The sequence below is a fragment of the Tachysurus vachellii genome, chromosome 11, assembly GCF_030014155.1.
Source record: "Tachysurus vachellii isolate PV-2020 chromosome 11, HZAU_Pvac_v1, whole genome shotgun sequence".
NCBI lineage: Eukaryota > Metazoa > Chordata > Actinopteri > Siluriformes > Bagridae > Tachysurus > Tachysurus vachellii.
In genome coordinates this window covers 3,592,501-3,617,500 of record NC_083470.1, presented here as the reverse complement: position 1 = coordinate 3,617,500, position 25,000 = coordinate 3,592,501, and the positions used below count along the sequence as shown (strand labels likewise).

The following is a 25,000-nucleotide window of genomic DNA, read 5'->3' as shown; positions in this document are numbered from 1 at the left end:
GAATAGCTGAGCGGGAAACAGAAACACCAGCAACGCCCACCACAACATGGCACGACAGAGGGAGCGTGGGCATCGTGTCCGTATCCCATCATAGCAGGGCATTTATAGATGCATATGAAATAGGGCATGAGGGACATTGCAAATTCAGGATACTGCAGCATGTGCATGCATCTGTAGACAGTTCTGCAGGTGAAACTGTCACGCAAGACACATGTGGCAAAGACAGAGCACCTGCAACATGGATGAACCTGTAAATGCATGCAGGTCTGCAGGCTCGGCCATAGCAGTGGTGCTTTTCTGAGAGAATCAGCATCCCTCTCTCTCTCTCACACACACACACACACACACACTCTCACACACACTGCATGCATCTCCTGCATCCCTGAATGCATCCTTCCTCAATGTGCACCAGAAATACGACTCAACACTGCATGTAGTATAACAGTAAAAAAAAAAAAAAAAGAAAAGAAAAGAAAAGCTGTCAATCAAAGACAACAATGCTGCGCGAGGCAAATTGATCAAATTTATGACGTGCAACATAAAAACGTGACCCAGGCTGAGATCATAAGGTATTTACTGACTGCAGATGCTGCAATGGAGAAGTCGCTTCCTTTTTTTTTTCTTTTCATAGCATGTGTGCAAACCTTCGCTCGCATGCATTCACATCCTCATAGCCGCTGCAGGTGGAACATGAGCTCATCACAAATGCGATCATGATGGTGAAGATCGACATGCACAAGAACACAAGATGCATCACAGCTCTTACCCCGGAGCACACTGGTTTTCTCCATGTACATCGCGCAGCAAAGCACGAAACCGGTCATTAAAATACAGCACGGGGGGAGACCTGACTTCCCCACACACGCTTAAACGACGAGGGAACAAAAACAAAAAACAAAAAAAAAACGCAATGACAAATTAGAGCAAAAGAGGTGAGATGCGCGAGCGCAGTGAAAAGGGTTTAATCGGTGCATCCGTCCATCTGCACGCGCGCGAAATCATACCATACGGTCCGCTTCTCGTTCTCATGGTCGAATTACAGCCAAATGCGTGAGATATAAAATGTTTTTACAGCGATGACATTTGGAAAAAAATAAGGAAAAAACGAAATAAAATGCTGTTCGGTCTCCCCGCCCCTTCCCGGCTGCCACATTAACGCAGACAGCAGCAGCGTCTCCACGCCAGGGGAAAGCACAGCCACGTTAGCCCCGCCCACTCATGCATACACACATACATGGCCACGCCCATTATTATAATAATATACGTTGGCTTCTGTTGGGTTTTTTTTTAAACACCGAGCACCGGCCACGCCCACTAACCGTCCCTCTGTTGCCTTAGCAACGTACTTAGAGGTTCTAGTTGTGACTGAAGGGTCGGTAGTTAACACGTTCAGCGTCAGCAACTAAATTATAGTGTTTAATAAACACCTGCAGAGAGGAATGTGTGTGTGCAGTGTTAACATAACTCTCTGTGCTGACTGAACACCTGCAGGTTCTAAATAAGTCATGCAGGGCTGAACAAACAATAAAAAACATGCATTTCCGGTCAGATACCAAACAAATGTTGAGCAAAAGTGACTTGTGTTTAAATGTGGGACGGATTTACTGAACAAACAATAAAAAAAATGCATTTCCGATCAGATACCAAACAAATGTTGAGCAAAAGTGACTTGTGTTTAAATGTGGGACAGATTTACTGAACAAACAATAAAAAGAAATGCATTTCCGATCAGATACAAAAACAAATGTCGAGCAAAAGCAAGCAAAAGTGACTTTTGTGGGACGGATTTACTGAACAAACAATAAAAAACATGCATTTCCAGTCAGATACCAAACAAATGTTGAGCAAAAGTGACTTGTGTTTAAATGTGGGACGGATTTACTGAACAAACAATAAAAAAAATGCATTTCCGATCAGATACCAAACAAATGTTGAGCAAAAGTGACTTGTGTTTAAATGTGGGACAGATTTACTGAACAAACAATAAAAAGAAATGCATTTCCGATCAGATACAAAAACAAATGTCGAGCAAAAGCAAGCAAAAGTGACTTTTGTGGGACGGATTTACTGAACAAACAATAAAAAAAACATACATTTCCAGTCAGATACCAAACAAATGTTGAGCAAAAGTGACTTGTGTTTAAATGTGGGACGGATTTACTGAACAAACAATAAAAAAATGCCTTTCCGGTCAGATATTAAACAAATGTTGAGCAAAAGCAAGCAAAAGTGATTTGTGTTTAAATGTGGGATGGATTTACTGAACAAACAATAAAAAAAAAAAAAACATACATTTCCAGTCAGATACCAAACAAATGTTGAGCAAAAGTGACTTGTGTTTAAATGTGGGACGGATTTACTGAACAAACAATAAAAAAATGCATTTCCGTTCAGATACCAAACAAATGTCGAGCAAAAGCAAGCAAAAGTGACTTGTCTTTAAATGTTGGACGGATTTACTGAACAAACAATAAAAAAAATGCATTTCCGTTCAGATACCAAACAAATGTCGAGCAAAAGCAAGCAAAAGTGACTTGTCTTTAAATGTTGGACGGATTTACTGAACAAACAATTAAAAAAATGCATTTCCGTTCAGATGCCAAACAAATGTTGAGCAAAAGCAAGCAAAAGTGACTTGTCTTTAAACGTGGGACAGATTTACTGAACAAACAATATAAAAAATGCATTTCCGTTCAGATACCAAACAAATGTCGAGCAAAAGCAAGCAAAAGTGACTTGTCTTTAAATGTTGGACTGATTTACTGAACAAACAATAAAAAAAATGCATTTCCGTTCAGATACCAAACAAATGTTGAGCAAAAAGCAAGCAAAAGTGACTTGTCTTTAAATGTTGGACGGATTTACTGAACAAACAATAAAAAAAATGCATTTCCGTTCAGATACCAAACAAATGTCGAGCAAAAGCAAGCAAAAGTGACTTGTCTTTAAATGTTGGACGGATTTACTGAACAAACAATTAAAAAAATGCATTTCCGTTCAGATGCCAAACAAATGTTGAGCAAAAGCAAGCAAAAGTGACTTGTCTTTAAACGTGGGACAGATTTACTGAACAAACAATATAAAAAATGCATTTCCGTTCAGATACCAAACAAATGTCGAGCAAAAGCAAGCAAAAGTGACTTGTCTTTAAATGTTGGACTGATTTACTGAACAAACAATAAAAAAAATGCATTTCCGTTCAGATACCAAACAAATGTTGAGCAAAAAGCAAGCAAAAGTGACTTTAAATGTGAGACGGATTTATTGCTCCGCTAGTGGAAATAGTTAACGGCACTCGATAGCTAGTTCACACCGACTGGTACCTACATTTGAAAGAACTAATCACTTCTAGCTAGCTGCATCCTCAACCGTCTATAGCTAGTTTATAGTTGGCGTCCATATATTTAAACAGTGTCTCAAGCTTCACTGCTTCTCATTTATTTATTTATTTATTTACTTACTTACTTATTTACTTATTTATTTATTTGAAGAGGCCTAATGCCTACTGGTGGGAGAGTAAACCCCTAGAAGAAAAATGGATTCATCAATATGTTTTACAGAATAGCTTCTGCATGCTGTAACAGATTTCCCAGTATGCCTTAGTGACCATTAAACCAATCTTGTGTAAAGTAGACGTGTTCCCACGTGTAGAGATTCAGGCTTGGATCTAACATGTACTAACTGCTGAGGTTTGACAGAACAGTACTGTTTTGTTTGGAGAAAAAAAAAGAAGCAAGGAGGTGAACCATTTCTATCACATCAGCATCCATTTATTAGTGTTTAAAGAGTATGTTTAAGAGGCTTCATAGGCATTACTGAAGATGAGAGATGGCTTTTATCTCTCAATGCTGCAGAGATAATGCTGTGTAGACAGTAAAACTACTTTGGTAATTGGCTTCAACTAATTGTCTGCCATCAGAAACTCACATCAGCTTGGCTTTGTGAAACGACCCCGAGGATCAGTTGGGGTTAGAGTGGTATGCTGTTTAACTCACAGCACACAGACTAAAAGTCATTTGTAATTAAATTACAGGAGATCCTGCATCACAGGAGACATTCAAAAGTATGAAGACAAATGAATGCTGGATCAGCTTCCAGTAATTAAGGACTATTGATGCTACTTAGACTTATAATGAGTAACATCAATAATTCAATGTAACACAAACAAACAGGAAAAAGTTGCGAGGTGCTCAATAACTGAGTATTTTTTAACTTTAATCAACCCATTTTGATGGCCCTTTGGACTAAAAAACAATACTGTAAAACAACTGATGTTTCTTTAAAGGTACCCTTCCACACAAAACCGTTTTTACTTGTATTTTTTGATATGTGTTAAGTCCATATGTGTTTGTGTTGTGTCGTGAATGTGAAAACGAACTGTTACCTCCCCGGTCAGTTCTAGCCACTTAAAAGAAATAAGGGGAGAAATCAGGTCAGTTGGAAAAGCTGGTCAGTCTGACGTCAGAGTGACTGAGCTCATTACTATTCATGAGCTCTCCCACTTGAGACCGCGCCCCCAGAATTCGTGTAGCTCAGTGAGTTTCCTATACAGCAAGGATGGCTGAACGTCAACGAGCTTGTGAAGAAGCCGTTCTGCCGCAATTCAAGGTGATTGTAAACAAATTTCCTCTAGCCTAGGCTACTTATTGCGATGAGTGAATGAATAGTCATGCGCTCATATCCTAGCGGTTAGCCAATCGGAGCCAAGCAGCATAGCTCATTTGAATATTCATGAGAACTGGCGAAATCGAGCTGAGTCTTCCTGCAGGCTTTCTATACCACACTAGAATGGATTGAAACAAGGTAACCGAGGCATTATTTCCACAAAAAAAGTTACAGAGTCCATGGTAAACTTCAGACATTACCACAAAAGTAATGAAATACGTGTGGCAGGGCACCTTTAATCAATATTATTTATTAGGCTTATATTAATTATATTTCAATTAGCTTTAAAGATTAAAGACGGTAAAAAATGTATTTAGATACTGATTCACTTATAATAAACTAGACAAAAGTGAGTAGAGCGACAGATACATAACTCAGGTATGGTCTTGGTATCGATCCCTCCATCACAAAAATGTGGGACTTGGAAAAAAAAACGAGGCTTTCAAATCTTTAGCTTCCAATTCAGTAAGCTCAGGTCGCTCGTGTGATCCTGATGAATCTGATCGTAGTGTGAAGCGTGTTTGAACATTACGCAGCCTTATTGTGTTTATTGTGGCAGAACTTAATAATCTCCAGCAGAGCAGCAGAGACTCTATTCAGACCGGAGGCCTTTAAAGCTAGGTATTGTCCCTACTGTCTTCCCCCTTCCTCTCAGTAACCCCTGCTGGGTGTGTGGTGCTGTTGCTCTGTCCAGCCTTGGCGCAGGTTGAAGGTTTTAAATGGAGAGATTTACCCTGTGATTTCCCTGGAGAGATGGCCATCTGCCTCCTGTCACCCAGCCCACTCCTACTGCTCCTACACATACACACACGCTAGTGATAACAACACACACGACATGAACCCGGGGGCATTTACTTACAGGTAAACAAGACGACAAAAAGCCTGCGGTTCTATTTATAGACTTAATGAAGTCTCCAATGACTGCCTATCAGTATAGAAATAACATATGAACATATGGACATATAACAATAAAACACAGAACAAGAATAAAAAGGGTATTAAACATATAAATATGAATACAAGTAAGCCTTAAGCTATGTTTCCCGTGAAAAGGCATCAAACCACAGTGATTTGCCACAATCATGTGTTAACTATCACACTATACCAGTAGACCTGGTTTTATTGTATAAAAATACTGTATGCTAAACGTATTTGAACGCCTGACCATCGCATCCACATAAATAAAGTTCTTCCCCAAACTGTTGCTACAAAGTTGGAAGCACAAAATTTTCTGTAATGTACTAAGAGTCTCAAACCTGAACTCGTGCTTCTCTTGTAGTCGAATGGGCAGAAATTCTTGGAAGGTTTTCAACCAGAGGCACGCTCCAAAAATCTAAAGGAAAGCTTTCCCAGAAGAGTGGAGTTTATTATAACAGCAACAACAGGGTGTTCATAAAAAGCATAAGCCTCATACTGGATCTATTTAAAATAGGCTAAAATAGGCATAGAGGTGTGAGGTGTAACCGGTAGCTGAAGAAAAGGAAAAAAGTCACGATTGGGAACACATATGCGAAGAGAAAAGAGGTTTTTTCCCCCCGTCGTGAAAATGTAATTGAGTAAAGTAAAGCAATTCTGCTAGACAATTACTTAAGCTTGTTTCACATCTGTAACCACTGAAAGTCCAAACTAGTTTCCTTAAAAGGTTCATTTAGGCCAACAGTTGTGCCTTTACCACGGTGTTAGTGTTACCAGCAGACAAAGCGGTAAGCCAGATACACGTTATATGCAATTGTTTCGTTATCAAAGCAGTTTTTTTTCTTCCTACAGCTCCAGGCCTCTATTCAGTCATTGTGAGTTGCATTTGTTCTGTTGTAACAAGAAAAGCGTGCACGGCTTTGTGTCCCGTGACAGCTGGGTGAAATGGGGGTTAACGTGGCCGACCCTTTGCCCTCTCCGGCCCCGCCCTCTTTTATTGCGCTCTCAACAAACACAGCGACTTATCTTAAGAGTAATTAGCAGCGTGCACGTCGCACATGGGGACCGTCACTGAATAGGAACAGCTTTTCATCGCCGTCTCTTTGTGCGAATCCACACGCGATGTGCAAGAAGTGTGACAGCGGAGATTAATATACCTACATTCTGTGTTTTTTTCCCCACATGAACATCCTGTTCATCTGGAAATTTGCTGTCGGTAATGAAGAGTAATTTCAATCCGGGATTTTGACATTAACTCGAGTGTATGAGAAAAGGGATTAAATTTAAGCCAATGCAGTTCATCAACTAGTGGACAATGTGTAGCATCAGTTCCCAAGCCTCTGAGGTAATCACTGAATCTAATCATGCTGTATTAAATTATCTATTAAATGATCTCTTAAATACACTTCATCATAATTCCTATGAGGATATGTCCTGTTATTAACTGTTGTTATACCACAGACTGCTTGATCGTGCTGGCAGAAGATCCAGATGCAAGGTTCACGTTAACATCGTGATGCTTCATTTCGTATAGCAGATGCTTCATTTTATCTAAGACGAACAATAAAAAGATTAAAAATCAGGTTATTTAACAATGAAAACAAAGGGAAGTTTTCTGTAAGGAGATGTTTATTTAACATTTGAATTTGTGGCTTCAGTTCAGTTTTAGTTGAGCCAATATCACGTTACCGGTCGTGCCACACGACCACGGACAAGTGATAAGAGAGATACTGTAACCTGGGAAGTAAATTACTAACGACTACCATTAGCTGCCTCAGTTTGCTAGCGCATAAGGGTGGCTTTGTGTCGTGTCCCTCTGGGACGGGTCTGTGGTCTAGTTACAGATTAAAGCTCAGATTATAAACAGTGAGATCAGACCAGTCAGGCCTGGTTGCTGAGATCTGTGGCTTCCAGTTCTATAAATTCAGGACTTGTTCTGAATTAAAGCGCAGGTGTTAAATAAGCTGAGCGACACAGTGTCCCTAACATACTTTTTCATAACATAGTGTTCCAGGACACCTCCTGCTTTTAGATAGAAACCTACATGTAATTTTTCCTAAAAAAAAAATTCTTATGCGTTCACTACAATCATGCTTATCGTTAGTGTTTGGGGGTTCGATCGGGGTCTAAAGGACGGCTGTAGCTCTGATTTGGTGGCTGTTGATTGTCACTTTAAGGACAGAGATGTTCAGGCTCAGCTGTTTGTTTGCTTTCATGATCGACTCACTACCCAGATGGGTGGATCAGTTTTCAGTCGCTTTCTTCCTTCAGCTGTCTCTCTCTCTCTCTCTCACACACACACACACACACACACACACAAACAGAGGAATAAAGACAGAAATATCTGACCTGTGTCAGATAATTTTCCTATTATACTGGAATATATTTGATTGCATCTGTTATGATTTAGGTATAACAAAGAAAATTCTCTCTCTCTCTCTCTGTCTGTCTCTCTCTCTCTCTCTCTCACACACACACACACACACACACACACACAAACAGAGGAATAAAGACAGAAATATCTGACCTGTGTCAGATAGTTTTCTTATTATACTGGAATATATTTGATTGCATCTGTTATGATTTAGGTATAACAAAGAAAATGTTCTCTCTCTCTCTCTCTCTCTCTCTCTCTGTGTCTCTCTCTCTCTCTGAATAAAAATAACAGATGCAGTGTTGTCTCATGCCCTCTACTACTTGCTAAGTAGTAAGCTACGGCCTGACAAACATCTGAAATCGGTATCTTTCTTATAACATGTGATTATAATATAATAATATAATAAACATCATAATATGTTATTTTTTTTTATCAGATTTAATGCGTAACTCTACCGCACTAGTCGAAGTCAGTAGTTCCTCAGGAGTTCCACAACAGTTAAAAAACACCACAAAAAAAAAAAAAAAACTGCTTCTTAAAAAAAGATTTGAGATTTGAGCAATTTGAGAAACTGACTTTTTTCGATGAAGGATAAATCCTGAGAGAGAAGTATTTAAATATTTAAATTCGACTAGATTTGCAGTTCGAGTCAAATATTTTCAGTCTCGACGAGATCATACGACATTCGAAGTTTTATAAGGGCTCGAAACACAAAGCAAGCAGTCGAGGCTTAAATAAATAAGTGGTGTTTACTTTGCTTGGTGCTTTATCAGGGTTTCCTTGGCGGCGTCTTAGCAGGCTTTGCTTTCCTCTCCTCTGAAGAGCCCGAGATATGAGACTAATCTTAACCTCTGCGCTCCCGACAGTCATCTCCCAGAGAGACAGAGAGATAGAGAAGGATGGAGACTGGAAAGCTTTTTGAATATCAGTGCAAAAGGAATAAGACTCGTCTTCATAGCAAAAGCTGTTTTGTTCACGCTGGCTAAACCTGCACTGATATGAGCTGTATCTTTTGCTAGCAGTGGACTGTAAAATCCACCCTGCTGTAAGACACCTTGGATTTTCCTAATACGCCGGTGTCGAAGTTCTCGCTCGAAATCCTTAAGAAATCCGAGGACTGAAGATAAGGTTTGGCAACATGTTAGCAAACAAATCCCTCAGTAACCTTCGCAAAATGAGATTTAAACACAACTTTGTGTTCAGGAACACAGGGAACGTTGCTTCAGTGATCTCTGACCTGGAGTTTAGTATGACACACAGGAAGTAACGGAGATGATGCTGCATCCAAATTCAGGCTGAATACAATACTGCGCCAGTTACTCATTTTCCCTTCTTTCACACAGCAGGAAAGCACACGACGTCCGACAATAAGTAGTGCCCAGTGCTGAACGTGGACCGAGCGCCGAACTCAGCATGTAGGAGGAGACGGAACGTTAGCTTCTCTCGTCTCAGCTCTCCGGTGGATTAGAGCGTCTTGTTTCGTGTGTCTCGAGGCTTTTCCTGTCTTCTCGTATTACATGCTGTGCTATTCAACAGCAAAGCCTAAACTCACACACACACACACACACACACACATTTCCGAGTCACTTTTACAGGCATTCTAAACATTTCAGGTGATTTGAGGGGGCACTTTCCTTCTCACCCGTTTTTACAGGAAATAAACACTTGAGGAATTGTATGAGCTGGTTAAATCTCTCTCATGCTGCTTCTCTGGTGATTAAAGTTTCCACTTACTCATTCGCTTCTGCGCTCTTTCTTTCTCTCTCTCTCTCTCTCTCTCTCTCACACACACACCACACACTTATACAGCTTCTCCTCAATATCTCTCTCCCTTCATACACTTACACACAGTCTGTGTCCTTCTCACTATCTAGCTATTCCTCTTTCTTTCTCTTTCTCTCTCTCTCACACACACACACACACACACAGTCATCTCTGCCACGTCGCTTGTGGTTCCTGATGGCAGCCTGGCATTCCCACACACTGACACACTGACATACTTCTCGCCCATTCTGTTTCTCTGCTCTGCTTTTTTCCACTGCAATTAATCATGCTTGTCTCTCTTCTTTATTTTCTCCTTTCCCTCATTTTTCATCTCTCGTCTCTCCTTAGGGTTTTCCACCCCATTTCTGTCCCCAGTTCCTTCTCTCTCCTTAGCAGCTGCTGCAACCAGCAGCATTTGGACTCGTGTCCTTGCTCAAATGACTTGTCCAATCACACACACACACACACACACAAACACACACGTCTGTCTTATTATCCTTGTCAGGACCTTCCAATGACATGCTTATTAATGCTGACAAATCTAACCTTAATCTTAACCTCAGTAACCAAAATTAAACTTTTTTAAATAAAGCTGCATTAAAAATAAAACATTTTGATGGGGACCAAACAAATGTCTCCACAAGGTTCTTTATTGCCACTTCATGGCCCCTGGTTTGATCCTGAACTCGGAACAAGCTTCAAATTTTATCCTTATGACCGTGTGGGTTTCCTCCCACTTCACGAAAATGACAGAGGATAAATTAGCTGTGTGTGTGTGTGTGTGTGTGTGTGCGTGTGTGCATGCGTGTGTGTGAGATGGACGGTCGTGTTTCTGCTTGTGTTCGCACGATTTATGTTCGCACGATACAAAGACTGAATATGGAAAACAGTACTCTTTAAATTTTTTTGCGCTTCCTAATGAGAGATGACACCTGCATGAAGGGCACAAACTTTTACACACAAATCAGTAGTCAGGGTGTTTTGGGACAAGTTCAATGATCTGACGGTCTGATCTCACATTAAGTATTCATCATTGTTTGCATGAAGGTCAACAACATTGTTCGTTCATCCATAAAAGAGCGATGCTTCCATAATGTCGTAAATTCCTGCCACGCTACAAACGTAAACACTGATAAGAACAAAAATTTACACAAGGTAAACAAATTCATTCACAACAGACTCTATTCATACATTTAACTAGCATATTAGCTCATTGTTCATCTAGTTTCATTGACGCTAGCAACCGTTTCATAGCTTAAGCAAAATAGCTAGCTAGCTAATGTAATAGCTATTTAGCCAATGTTCCTTGCTAGCTTGTAACATTGGAACAAGATACAGTTTCTAGATAGATCTCCTTATTTATTTATTTATTTATTTATTTTTATAATAAAAGTAAAAATTACGTTTTATATTCACTGCTATTTCTTTTCATTGTGTGTGAAATTAACTCTAAAGTTTACAAATAACAAAAACATTTAGGACACTGAAACAAAGACCAGTAAGCTAGATAACGAATGTAATAGTTTATTTCTATTTATTTGAAACTCTTTTCTGGGGGGCACGGTGGCTTAGTGGTTAGCACGTTCGCCTCACACCTGCAGGGTCGGGGGTTCGATTCCCGCCTCCGCCTTGTGTGTGTGGAGTTTGCATGTTCTCCCCGTGCCTCAGGGGTTTCCTCCGGGTACTCCGGTTTCCTCCCCTGGTCCAAAGACATGCATGGTAGGTTGATTGGCATCTCTGGAAAATTGTCCGTAGTGTGTGATTGCGTGAGTGAATGAGAGTGTGTGTGTGTGCCCTGCGATGGGTTGGCACTCCGTCCAGGGTGTATCCTGCCTTGATGCCCGATGACGCCTGAGATAAGCACAGGCTCCCCGTGACCCACACACACACACACACAATGTTATGTTTGTGTTTGTTCTTTCACCTTCACTTCAGGCAATTGTTAATACAAATGTATGCGAGAGGAAGACAGGCAGAGCGAGCTGACGGAGAAAGGGAAGATCCTGATCCTGTCAGAACACTCATCACACTTTTTTTTCCTCACGTACTGTCACCATGTTCACAGATGAAGCACTCTCACACAGTACCTGCTAAAGATCTCATGGGCTATGGTGATTAATCACTCGCTCTCCAGGCTAGCAGGCTGAAAGAGATACCATCACACACACACACACACACACACACACACACACACACGTTCGGCATTATATGTTTTTTAACTAGGAGTGTGTATTGGGATAGTCTCTAAAGAACAACCTGAGGGCTTTTTGGGGGATGGGCAGAATGAGGTTACTGTGTAAGCTGCACTGAGGGGTTAAGTGTCTTGCTCAAGGATGCAATTAATTTTTTTGGGTGTGAATCGTTTTGAGAAAGCATCGTCGCATTAAAAAAAAAAAAAAAAAAAAGCGAAAATCCTTGTAACTAGGTATTCCTTAACAAAATAAACCATCGCTATTATAGTCCAGAGCTTTTTATTACTGCAAACGAACACTCACTCTGCAGCTGAGGGATTGGCTACGGAACATTTTTTCTTTCTAAAGGAGCAAACAAACCCCTTTAGGTCCAATTATGTGCTTTAATGATGCGCCTCTACGATTAAGTCCTTCTCGTTAAAGGCGCAAACACACATACACACGAGGGTTCTACTGATTAACAAGCGATTACGCTTTAAAACCTAGAGATAATAAAATCTGAAACGCAATCAAAATGTTTGCTTTCACCACTGAGTATAAACATTTAATTCTGTGCTTCTACCATAGACTCCGAATCAGATCCATGCATAGATTTATAATAGGGAAATATAATCTTTGGTTCTGTTAGACTGTAGATTCAGATTAGAAAGGACTCTTCGGTTCCACCATAAAGTTAAGATCAATGGTTCCACCATGAATTCAGAATTTATTTTATTCAAGATTCAGGTTGTACTACACTCACTCTCATTCACTCATCTTCTACCGCTTATCCGAACTACCTCGGGTCACGGGGAGCCTGTGCCTATCTCAGGCGTCATCGGGCATCAAGGCAGGATACACCCTGGACGGAGTGCCAACCCATCGCAGGGCACACACACACACTCTCATTCACTCACACAATCACACAATTTTCCAGAGATGCCAATCAACCTACCATGCATGTCTTTGGACCGGGGGAGGAAACCGGAGTACCCGGAGGAAACCCCCAAGGCACGGGGAGAACATGCAAACTCCACACACACAAGGCGGAGGCGGGAATCGAAACCCGACCCTGGAGGTGTGAGGCGAATGTGCTAACCACTAAGCCACCGTGCCCCCCGTTGTACTACACATTCTGAATAAATACAAAATCCACCACAGATTCTAAACAAATCAATAAAAAAACAAATCATGGGTTCCAGCAAAGATTCTAAACAAAATGAACTCCTTGGTTCCACCAAAGTCAATATTTTTCCTTGGTGCATTCTAGTGTAATTTGGTCTTCTTCATAAAAAAATAAATAAATACTCCAAACTAGCTAAAAGTGCAACCTTTACCCAAATATTGTACTGCTTTACTCTCTTTATAGCTAGCTAGCTACACAGTTAGCTAGCAAAAACAGAGAGGTGATGCAAGATATAATTCATATCAGTGAGTGTTTAAACTGCAAGAGTTTACAGCATAACGAGATGCGACATGGAGGAGAAGCAGATTTCATCATTTTTATTCAGATGCGCCTGTAAAAAGCTTGTTTCCTACACCTTAAAACGTCAGCTTGAACACTCACGTCAGGTGCCACCAGTGACTCAGAACAAAATTAAACTCCTTGGTTCCACAAATATAAAATTCATAGCAGAATGATCTCAAGTTCAATTGTAGATTCAGAATAAACACCAAATCACCAATCAGAATAGAATTAAACATCTAATCATGTTATTGATTTGTAAAAGAAAGGACTCTATCTTGGTATGGTTCTATCTTGGCATGAGACCAGATGCCCCTTTTCCACCGAGGCAGTTTGAGTGCAGGTTCGGAGCCTAATTTAGAACCAGTTCTTTCTTTTTCGACAGCCAAAGCACCGGCTCTGAACCAGGAAAAGTGGTTCTTAAGTAGCACCAAAACGTTGCTGGTCTAGACTTAAGAACCGCTTGTGTCAGGGGCTGTGGGCGGGGCTGTGGGCGGGGCTACCGTTAGCGCTTTTGATAATGTACCTTAAGTATACTAATGTCTAATACACTTTTACTTATCAGCACACATGATAGTAGGTAGCTACATGCTAAGGCTAACATTTTTCTATGTTAATGATAAAATAACGTTATGTACTTTCTCGATAACAACCTCCGTTTATACAGATTACATGGAGCTGCACGTACACGTTTGAATGTCAATGTAGGTTCACAAAGCCATGAGCATTAACAGTAAAGCAACATCCGCCATTGTTGATGTGTTTGTGTTTGCCGCTGCTCCTGCGCTAACGTTGCTGGGACACGTGACACGTATACAGTGACGTCAGACTCGGCTCTGTGACGGCTCTCTAGCCGGTGGAAAGGCAAACCGGTTCTTAGACGGTTCGCCAGTGGAACCAACTTTGAACCAGCACCAGCGCTAGCTCTGAACCAGCACCCGGTTCTTTTTGGTGGAAAACGGGCACTAGTGAACTGTTCAATTCCATCACAACAAGGAACTCTCTGGTTCCACTACAGATTCAGACCTCTCTGGTTCTCTTACTCAAACAGAATCTCTCTACTACACTATATATTTTACAAAGGCCTCACTGTTCTAAAATATATTCAGTATACAATTGAATCACTGGTTCTATTGTGATGTCAAGACATAAGGAACCTACTGGCTCCATTATTGAGCAGCATTCATAGGGAGTCAATGGTTCCAAAATAGATTCAAATAAAAATGAATGAGAACAATGCACAAGAGACACAACTCTTGGTCCACGATAGATTGAACATAAATCCAACTACTGCAGAAGGATCTTTTTGGTTCTAGCTTAAATGGAGATTCTACAGCATTCTTTGCGACATCAGTGCCAGGTTCTTTATTTCTCCATGCTGTTCACCGTGCCCCAGCTCGGTCTGCCAGGTTGGGCTGCTATTTATACCAGCAGCTGGTGTGAGTGTGATTGTGAGAGCGAGTGTGAGAGCGAGCGTGAGTGAAGCTGCTGTCAATTCTATCTGATAGCCATTAACTCTGAACACACCATCCCCCTCCGCTTAAAGCAGCTGCTCAGGAGTGAGGAAAAGTGCCCTGCAGCTGCATTTCAACTCTTAGTCTCAGCTGGGTCACATACTGTCTGGAGCTGGAGGTCTCCGAGGATGTAATTAGCTGATTTCTCATTGTAAGGAAAGGACAGAAGAACCATTCTCTTTCCCAGGCCCTTATACATCACACCTTTCTGCTGTGATTAGGCTGTAACAGGTCACATGAATGAAAACGCTGGCAATGTAGCACACTGGCAATGTAGCACGCTTATTCGCCTATCTTAGCGTCATTATACCGTGTGACAATGCATTTTTATAATATTTGTTCTATTATGAAGAGTATAAATTGTACTGTCTTCGTTTGATCCGGTATGTTCATTCACTCACTCATTTTCTACCGCTTATGGAGTCACCTCGGGTCACGGGGAGCCTGTGCCTATCTCAGGCGTCATCAGGCATCAAGGCAGGATACACCCTGGACGGAGTGCCAACCCATCACAGGGCACACACACACACTCATTCACTCACGCAATCACACACTATTTTCCACAATTTTCCAGAGATGCCAATCAACCTACCATGCACGTCTTTGGACCGGGGGAGGAAACCGGAGTACCCGGAGGAAACCCCTGAGGCACAGGGAGAACATGCAAACTCCACACACACAAGGTGGAGGCGGGAATCGAACCCCCAACCCTGGAGGTGTGAGGCGAACATGCTAACCACTAAGCCACAGTACCCCCGATCCGGAACGTTTAAATATGTAAAAAAAATATCCAGTGAACAGAAATTCAGGTGGTCGAAACGCCTTGTTGATGGAGAGGAAGGACGACCAAACTTCTTTGTGCTAATAGCAAGGCTACAGAAACTCTAAAATATTCACTCTTGACATCCGCGGTGAGCAAAAAAGCATCTCAAGTCACACAAACCTTGAGGGGATGTGATCCTATGAGAAGGACAGGAATGCGAGGCTACAGTGGGCACAGGATCACTGAAAGTGAGCAGGAAAAACACCGCCTAGAGTAAAGAGAGATTACAGATACAGATTGACGCTGTGTTACACCTCTAATATATACAACGGCATTTTTTTTTAACGGCACACACTTCAGAGACTTTAAAAGCTTGCCAAGCCATGTTATTTAAGCCTCACAGCTCGCTCTTATCAAAATAAAAAGAAGCTGTGGAGCGGTAATAAGCATAAATTTGTACAATTTACATCAGAAACAGTACAATTAAGTCTCACCGGTACACGTGAACCTCCCTGCTGGTTGGTTTATTTGAGGTGTGGTGGAAAAAAAAGGATATTACTTTACAGTAATGAAGCATGAACCGTGTTCGGACGCTAGGCGAATTTGCTAAATCAACACGCGAAAATGGACATGTAATGAAATGTGGCTTTTTCCTCTCATGTTTTTTTTTAAACAGTGTTTTTGCCCGATATTAAACTGCTGAGCAGGAAACACTGTTGTTTTCTCACCTGAATCCATTTATATAGGAACTGCAATCTCACGCACGACACACTCGGTTTCTACGCACGAGTTTCTGTGTAAGACCCAATATGAGCCTCTTTCATCCGAGTTCCTTTTAACTTTATTCAAAGTATAATAAGAACAAAAATAAAAAGGACAATGGACAGATTTATCTTTGACATTAAAGCTCCAGGAGGGTCGCCGTCCCTCAGTGGCTCACTGCTGACCTATAAACTTCCTTTTGCACACGCAGAAAAGAAAAAAGACTCGTCCGTGTAATCCAATCTCTAGGCCAGATGGCTTTTATATGACTACGGGGTGTAAATAAACTTCTTAAAGGATATGTCTGCTGAATTAAAGGCAAAGATCAAGCTACTTGTACCAGGTCAACAAGGTTTCCTCCATGGCAGCAGGAATTAAAGCTGCAGTAAGCAACTTTTTAATAACACTTCAGCTGCCTTTATATTGCAGTAGGTATGTTCTGGGGGAAAAGAGAGGTCTCTGAAACAGTCTGGATGCTTGATATCTCTTACACAAACAGCAGCGATTTCTTGTCCCAATATCGACGACACCAAAATAAAGCATCCATAACGACGAACAAGTCAAGACAACAAGATGGTTTTTTGTCCGTTGTTTCAAACGTTCCTGGAAAGGTCATTATTTTTGCTCGGTACTTTCTAGATCAATTTGTTATCCTTCTAAAAAAAATGGTCATGTTTCCAAAGTATATCACAGCTAGTTATTGGCTTTGTTCCCCAAACATCGTACTGATTTTCTCTAGCTACGTATTGCTAGCTAGCTACACAGTTAAAAACAAACAGAGGACACATATTGACAAGATATCTTTCATTTTTCGGTAAACTGTGTTTTACAGTGCAACGAGATGCAGATTTGTTTCTCCGAAGACCTTTTCCACAAATGTCTTTAACAACCTTGTGTCGTACCTTTTGTTCAATTTTTACGTATCACATTTCACAGCATTGCAGAATCCTGCAGCATTACACACATCAGATGAGAGACGATCAGGAGGATAATTTATCGTGCACAATGATGACAGATGATCTTTTCTGAACCAGGAACCTTTCTATACTCGAAGGACATCTTGTAGAGGTCACGTCAGCCAAAATGTTCGCTAATATCTTGCGACTTTTTTTATGTCGAAGGAACAAACACGATCGCACAAACTCGCACGCTTCGATTAGTCTGTAATAATGCACTTAATTATCTAGTTTGCTTGTCATCACTTCAGGATTGCTAGCAATTTCTAGAAAATCCCAAACTGGGCAGCACTTCCCTGGAGGGCTTGCTAATAAACGTATGATTTTTTAAACTCTCCAGAAAACAAGGTGAGATAAAATAAAGCCTACGGTTACTGTTCTCCATCTACTAGGCACCCAGTGCACTCTATTTACAATAGAGGCAATCATAGTGCGATTTAAGATTTAGTTTTCGAGCTCGCTAGTGGATCCAGAGACAGACGCTCTGATTCCCACCCTATATATGGACACGCAGCTCAAGCTCTGGGCATAACAGCGCTCCGGAGATCTCCAGAGGGTCTGACTCATTCACACAAGTATTATTCTCCTCGCAAAGCCGAGACTAGCTGCCAGACTCACTTCCTGTACGTCCAGGACCCGATCTGGTTCCCGCGCTGTCATAACAGCTGCCCGTTAAAACGCTCAGCAAGCTGCTGTGTGAATGCAGCTGAACAAGTGTGTTGTGGTTTTTTCTTCTCTTGGCGAGATCTTCATGATGTCCATCAGGGGAGGAGATAAGCTTGTATTACGGTCGGCAGAGGAACTCCGAACGCCATGTGACAATGATCAGGGGAGTTTATGTGGAGCGCCAATACACTCTGCACTCGACGTTTTGTTTTCTCGGCAAAAACATAACAGATGCACCAAAAATCCCTCACACTCCGACACATTCCAGAAAGATTCCTTCACCCATGCATAACAGAAAGCATGCTGGAGAATGGAGTCGTTTCTGCAGTTTTGTGATGATGATGATGATTATAACGCATTTTGGGCCAAAAATGCTTTGGGTTACTGATCAGAAGCTCAGGGGTTCAAGCCCCAGCATTGCCAAGCTGCCACTGTTGAGACCTTGAGCCCTTAACCCTCTCTGCTCCTTCTCTGTATCATAACTGACCCTGTGCTCTGACCCCAAATTTTTAGCTAGGATGTGCTAAGAAAAGTGTTTCACTGTGCTGTAATGTATCGTAAAAAACAAAAGCTCCTTGCTCTTTTTCTAAAACGTCCACTAAAGCCGTCGTCTAATTAAAGGTGGGGTCTCCGATTTTTGAAAGCCAATGTTGACATTTGAAATCACCAAAACAAACACGCCCCTAACCCAAACGGGTCCCACCCCTGTATTGATAGCTCCGCCCCACACATACATACGTAACCCAGGCAACTAATGGAAAGAAATGTGTCTTTATCATAGCTGAAGGGAAGAACAATACGATTGCAGATAAACAAAAACAAGCAAAAATGACACACAAGCATAATCATGTAAAGGACAAAGGCATATATTAGTTCTGTGTAACAAAGCAAAACCAACGTTACTCACCTATCGAGAAGGAAAAAAGCGCCTCGGCGTCTTAAGTAAAGTTGGCCACATATTCACAGATTGGAGTTTCCCGAGTCAATAACTCCTGAGCTAAACACTGTTACTACACAAAACGCGGTTGTAGCTGCGTCTCTACATTACTACGATAGAAAAGAGGTGTTATTTGTGTAGTAACAGTGTTTAGCTCAGGAGTTATTGACTCGGGAAACTCCAATCTGTGAATATGTGACCAACTTCCTGCTCCTTCAGTTCTCTCCAGCGCTGGAAAGCTGATCCTATATTAACACGTCCTACTTCTTGTCTTATCGTAAGCCTTTCTTCGCTTTCTTTCTTTGTTTTTATCCTCCATGTCAATGTTAAAACCGCTTTCTGCTAATGTCACACATGCTCACTGAACACTCTCCTCCCATATTGACAAGACACGCCCCTTTCTGCTCATTGGCTACACGTTTGTTTTGATTTTTGTTTATTTTTCGGCCCGACTCAGTTTTCTGAAGCATTTCTCAAAAATCGGAGACCCCACCTTTAAGGTCGGGTTCACTGTAATCACCTCCAATGTGATTTGGATTTATTCTCCGTTACGATGTGTGTCCAACATCAAGAATTATTATTGTTGTTGTTGTTGTTGTTATCCTACACAGCTAAAGTTTGAAATCTGCTCCTGATTTCCTCCCCAGTCCACCACCCCCACTAACTAACACAGAGGGGAAAAAAAAAAAAAGAAAGAAAAGTATGCACTTCAAATTGAGCTGAGGAGTCTGTGTGTGGCGGGTGGGAAGGTCATGGGAAGGCTGTGCTATATTGGGAGTCTCCGAAGCAAAGCAAATTTCCCAAAGCCTCTGTTTAAAAGAGCACGGATGATGAAAACACGCTGCCCGAGCTGACATAAAGAAGAATAAATCAGCCGTCTCCGCAATACTGCTAGCGTTTAATGTAACAACCCTAAAGGTCGTACTTATCATCAGGATTATGAGTACTAGTGTTTCACACACGGGTTATATGTCCTGTATATTTAAACAGCCAGCCACCCAAGTGTATTTAGTCCATTATAAACATTAAATTAGGGTCAGTGTATATAGGAAGGCAGCATGATGGAGAAATAAGAATGGACAGTAAAGAGTAACCTAACAGAAAACAGCAAGGTTTTAAAGAAAAATAAGCTGTTAACTATTGTAAAGCTTCTCCTTCCCTCCTAAAGTGATGTTAAGTCCTCTGTAAGATCTGTTACATGCAAGGAGCTTCTTAGTAGTTAAATCTCACTCAAACACAAACCCAAGCCTCACGGTATAATCCAAATCTCAACTTCTTTCCAGGGAGGCACGGTGGCTTAGTGGTTAGCACGTTCGCCTCACACCTGCAGGGTTGGGGGTTCGATTCCCGCCTCCACCTTGTGTGTGTGGAGTTTGCATGTTCTCCCTGTGCCTCGGGGGTTTCCTCCGGGTACTCCGGTTTCCTCCCCCGGTCCAAAGACATGCATGGTAGGTTGATTGGCATCTCTGGAAAATTGTCCGTAGTGTGTGATTGTGTGAGTGAATGAGTGTGTGTGTGTGTGCCCTGCGATGGGTTGGCACTCCGTTCAGGGTGTATCCTGCCTTGATGCCCGATGACGCCTGAGATAAGCACAGGCTCCCCGTGACCCGAGGTAGTTCGGATAAGCGGTAGAAAATGAGAGAGAGAGAGAACTTCTTTCCACATGACATGTGCGTGATATATCAGAATTTTCAATATATACAATGTTGTTTTGTTATACAAAATATGTTGGTGTTTATTTTTATAGAACCGCAAGTCTGAAAGTAGTTCAGGCGACGGAGCGAATTAAAGGTTTACATTAACTTGCTCGTTCAAATCCAATATCATTCACAGTATAAAGGGACATGAACAAAAATAACGGGTAATTGTTGAGAGGGTACATTTGGGAGATGTTGATTTGGATGTTACAGAAAAAATCCCCAGTGTCAGTGCTTTACGTTTGTTCCTGTAAGTTTTCCACCAAGTCTTCTGAAAAAGAGAGATTTACTGTAAATTATAATTATTGCATGTTTTATTGCATGCAGTGACTCAGATTCATGATGGGCCACAACATATCACCGTGATCATCGATTACTTCCTGTAACTGCTGTGTTTTAATAATTAGGCTGCGTAAATGCTGTGATTTGTACACTGAAGCCTTGACTATCACAAAAATATGTGTTTTTTTTTTACAGATGTATTCCCTTTGTGGTTATAATGAGCTCCAATATCTATTCCGGGAAGGCTTTCCACTAGATTTTGGAGTGTGGCCGTGGGGGTTTGTGTTCATTCAGCCACAAGAGCATTAGTGAGATCACGGACTGATGTCAGGATGTTGAGGAGATCTGGGGTTCAGTTGATGTTCCAGTTCATTCCAAAGGTGTTCAGTGGGGATGAGTCAGAGTCAGGGCTTGTGCAGGTCGAGTTCTTTCACTCCGAAATTAACACACCATGCACATGGGGCATTGTCATGTTGGAACAGTGCTCAAGCTTCTTAGTTCCTCTGAAAGGAAATTGTACTGCTACGGCATCCAAAGCCATCCTAAACAATTCCAGTTTAGTGGCAAGAATTTGTTGAATAAACAAACACATATGTGTGAGAGTCAGGGTGCACATACTTTTTCCTTCATTCATCCCACAAAGCATAATGATCATTTTCTTCTCAACCGAATGGACATCATAACAATATAGTGAAACAGACAGTTCAGGAGTGTTCATGTGGGAATTTAATGTTCGATATGTGTTGTTTTTAAGGTGATGCCTCCAATACTAGCAAAAATAATAGACTCATTTGGATTCAGCGTGGTGTGATGAGCTAATTGCAAGGCACAAAATCACGCTTCTGATTCATATATAATTAAGTGCGCCGCCTTAGGCTGAAAATATAACGCCTCGTTCTGCATCTGCTCTGCATCTGTCCTTGTGCGCGCACACACGTACTCACATGTGCGCGCACACACACGTACTCACACACATTACCGCAAATCAATAGGCAATAAATTTTCTATGGCCAATTTAAAGAAAAGCTCTGCGTGCCGGAAATGTCCCCATATATCCTATACCCACTCATCATGCTGTGACGGACAACACAATGTATATATCTGCTGGTCGGCACGCACACAAAGACATGCAGAGAGAGAGAGAGAGAGAGAGAGATGCGCTCCGGGCGCATGCTCAGTTCCCCAGAGCTTAATTGGATTTTACAGCGCAGTGCTCGAGCAAACAGCCCAAAGTGACACACGCTCACAAGCACAAACATGGAAATGCGGCACCAGCTGTGTGTGCATATATAAAGTCTCATGTTTTTTTCCTCACCCTCGTGCATAGGCAGGGAGCCACGTGAATGCCATCATAACCGTGCTGCCTCTTCTGGGTTCTCTGTGATTCTATCCAAAAACCGCATCAGTGTCACTTAAGGTAGCTCTGTGTTGTCCATGGACTAAACCATAAACCGTTTGCATTAACAGCTATTGGCTTTGCATGTATTATTCAGCTTTTTTTTTATTTTAAAAAGACCTCCACTAGGACATGCGCACAAAATCCGCAGAAATACACGGCACATTTGAATACACGTGCAGTGGCTTTGCGCGTGCTGCATAATGCAAGTAAGTGCGTCTTGCATCCTGAGCACTCTTCTGCTTTGCAGATCAGAAGGAACCTCTAAAGATTCTGTGTAAAATCATGTAAAAATGTAATGTAACGGTCTGTACAATTAACCACTGAACAGTGTGCAACAAACTGCGTGTACATGCAGGTGAGTCATAGCTGGGGTGAAAAACAGTGTGTCTAGAGTAGCACTAAAAGTGTCCACACAGCGTGTGTCCTTGAGACAAGCTCTCAGTGCCCTGAATGCCTAAATACGCATCGTCGGGTGCACATTGTACAGTGGATTCATTGACATTTTACCCTCCAAGGTGTTGCACAGAACGCACATAGCGCGTGAGTCAAATTAAACGAGCTCGTGCTTGTGAATGCAATAACACTCGAATCAGAGCATCAAGGCACTCACCGGTTCTGCGGGATCCGGGCTGCGGGCTGAGGTGGTAGGAAAAGCGCATCGTCTTGAACTGGCTGGAGAAGGAGGACGGGTCGGATGGCGGCGGCGGCGGCGGCGGCGGCGGGCTGAAGCCGATCAGCGCGCTCCTGGGCCGGTTCAGCTGCATGCCTGTCTGCAATTACGTTTGCAGGGCAGGGACACGAGGTTTAACACTTACACACACACACACACACAAACAAAAAAAGAATCACAGTCCTCAGAGCGGTGCGTTTCTGCCTCCAGATGCCCCTCCAAGCTTCGCGTCCAGACCGGATCGTCCCGGTCGCTCGGTCGCGATCTGGAAGCTGAACGGTGTCCCGGTCAAACGGTAGCGATCCGCCGGTGTGCCATCCAGCTGCGGAGTAAAAATCCCATCCAAGGCATTGTGGACAGCGTAAAACTCCATCAAAGAGAGCGGTTCAAACCCTGCGCTTTACTCAAGCGGTTCCCACATCGCCATTGATCGCGTTCTCGATGCTGCCTGTTTATTTATTTTTAGGATTTGTATTTTTAAACAAACACCACGAAATAAAGTGCATGAGCTTTTTTGTTATTGTTTTTTTTTTTTTTTGTTCAGTAAGAGTCGATACACTCTGAGTTTGATCTTGTCTTACTGTAACACCAGACTACAAGACTCCTTTTTGTTGCCATCGTGAAGAAAAAACTACTAAAGAAAAAAAAAAAAAAAAAAAAAAAGACGTGGAACCAAAACCGCAAACAATAAAAAAAAAAAGAAAAAGAAAAAAGTTTCTTAATCCATCTTCCTGCCACGTCTTTGTTCAAAATGCAGGCCTGGAGTAATATATCAACGACTACAAAGTGCCAGAAACAGAACAATAGCCATGTCAAAAGTTGCCTCCGTTTACGCGGACTTTCATGGAGACGTTGGCCGCGCTCTCCGGCGCGCGTAGCCGTTAATAACGTCCCCAAACACAGCATATAATCCGGTCTGCTGTCTCTTTCCTCTCCGGGAAATGTGCACACTCAGCTGCCCCGAATTCAAACCTCTAAACCTCTCCAATCCGTATGATAAGCGTCTCCAATACGCGCTTTTATTGCGGCAAACTCATGAGTTGCGAATTAAAATCCATGCGCGTTTATTTTTTCTTTTCATTTTCATGTCCTTGGGATTTTCCGGCTCGTATTCAGTCAAATCTCGACTCCAAAGTGCCCTCTGAGTTCCCAGCTCCTTCTTTCTGGACCCCCCCCCGCTCCCTCCTGTGCGCTGTACTGCGAAGTGATGTGCGATTCAAAATCGAATCGGTTCTTTTTGATCGACTCGTTTAATAGAATCGGTTTATGAATAAGATAAGGCTGAATGAAACTTCTGGGATGTTCTTGATTACTTTTAATTGTTAGTTTCTTTTACTGATATGTTGATTATGATTAAAATGACAAGTCGATTTAGTGAAGTATATAGCGTATATAGCGTAATATATAGGCAAATATTGGTGTATATATATATATATATATATATATATATATATATATATATATATATATATATATATCATTGTAATAGAACAGGCAGTTTATTTAAAAGAATCAGTAAAAAAAAGAACAGAATAATATTAAACAGTACATTAAAACACTTATTTTCTTACATTACTCAGTATAGGAACATGCAGTTTGGGACTCACTGAATGATTCTTTTTGATTGAATCGATCAGACGAATCGATTTGCTAGCACTATTAGTGAATCGTCTAAATAGTTCTAAGTGCGTAAGTTGCACGTGTTCGCTTATTGATCAAGATTACAAAATAAATACAACTCATTTATTTTCTTATTTTAAAGCTGGCTAAGTGATCCTGGGTTTCTGTAGGCTGCCACTGCTCGTTCAATGGTGGTGAATCAAACGAATCAAACGAATCGTACCGAGTGATTCACTCATACTGTTTGTTGGAAAGAATCGAATCGGTAAAGGGAGAGTCTTGATGTCTATCAATACACACGTTCAAAATCTTCATAATACCGCATTTATATGATAGATATGAAAATAATCTATGTGATAAAGTAGCTATTAATGCAC

At 41.6% G+C, this 25,000-nt stretch overlaps 1 protein-coding gene across 1 annotated transcript in view; it reads right to left on the bottom strand.

Moving 5' to 3' along the window:
* Positions 1 to 23,615, bottom strand: part of fgd1 (FYVE, RhoGEF and PH domain containing 1) — a 64,040-nt gene extending 40,425 nt beyond the window's left edge. The window contains exon 1 of the mRNA XM_060880881.1: positions 22,944 to 23,615. Within this exon, the coding sequence (XP_060736864.1) occupies positions 22,944 to 23,097 (154 nt within the window). The 5' untranslated portion in view covers positions 23,098 to 23,615. The remainder of the gene's footprint in view (positions 1 to 22,943) is intronic.
* Positions 23,616 to 25,000: the final 1,385 nt, after the last annotated feature.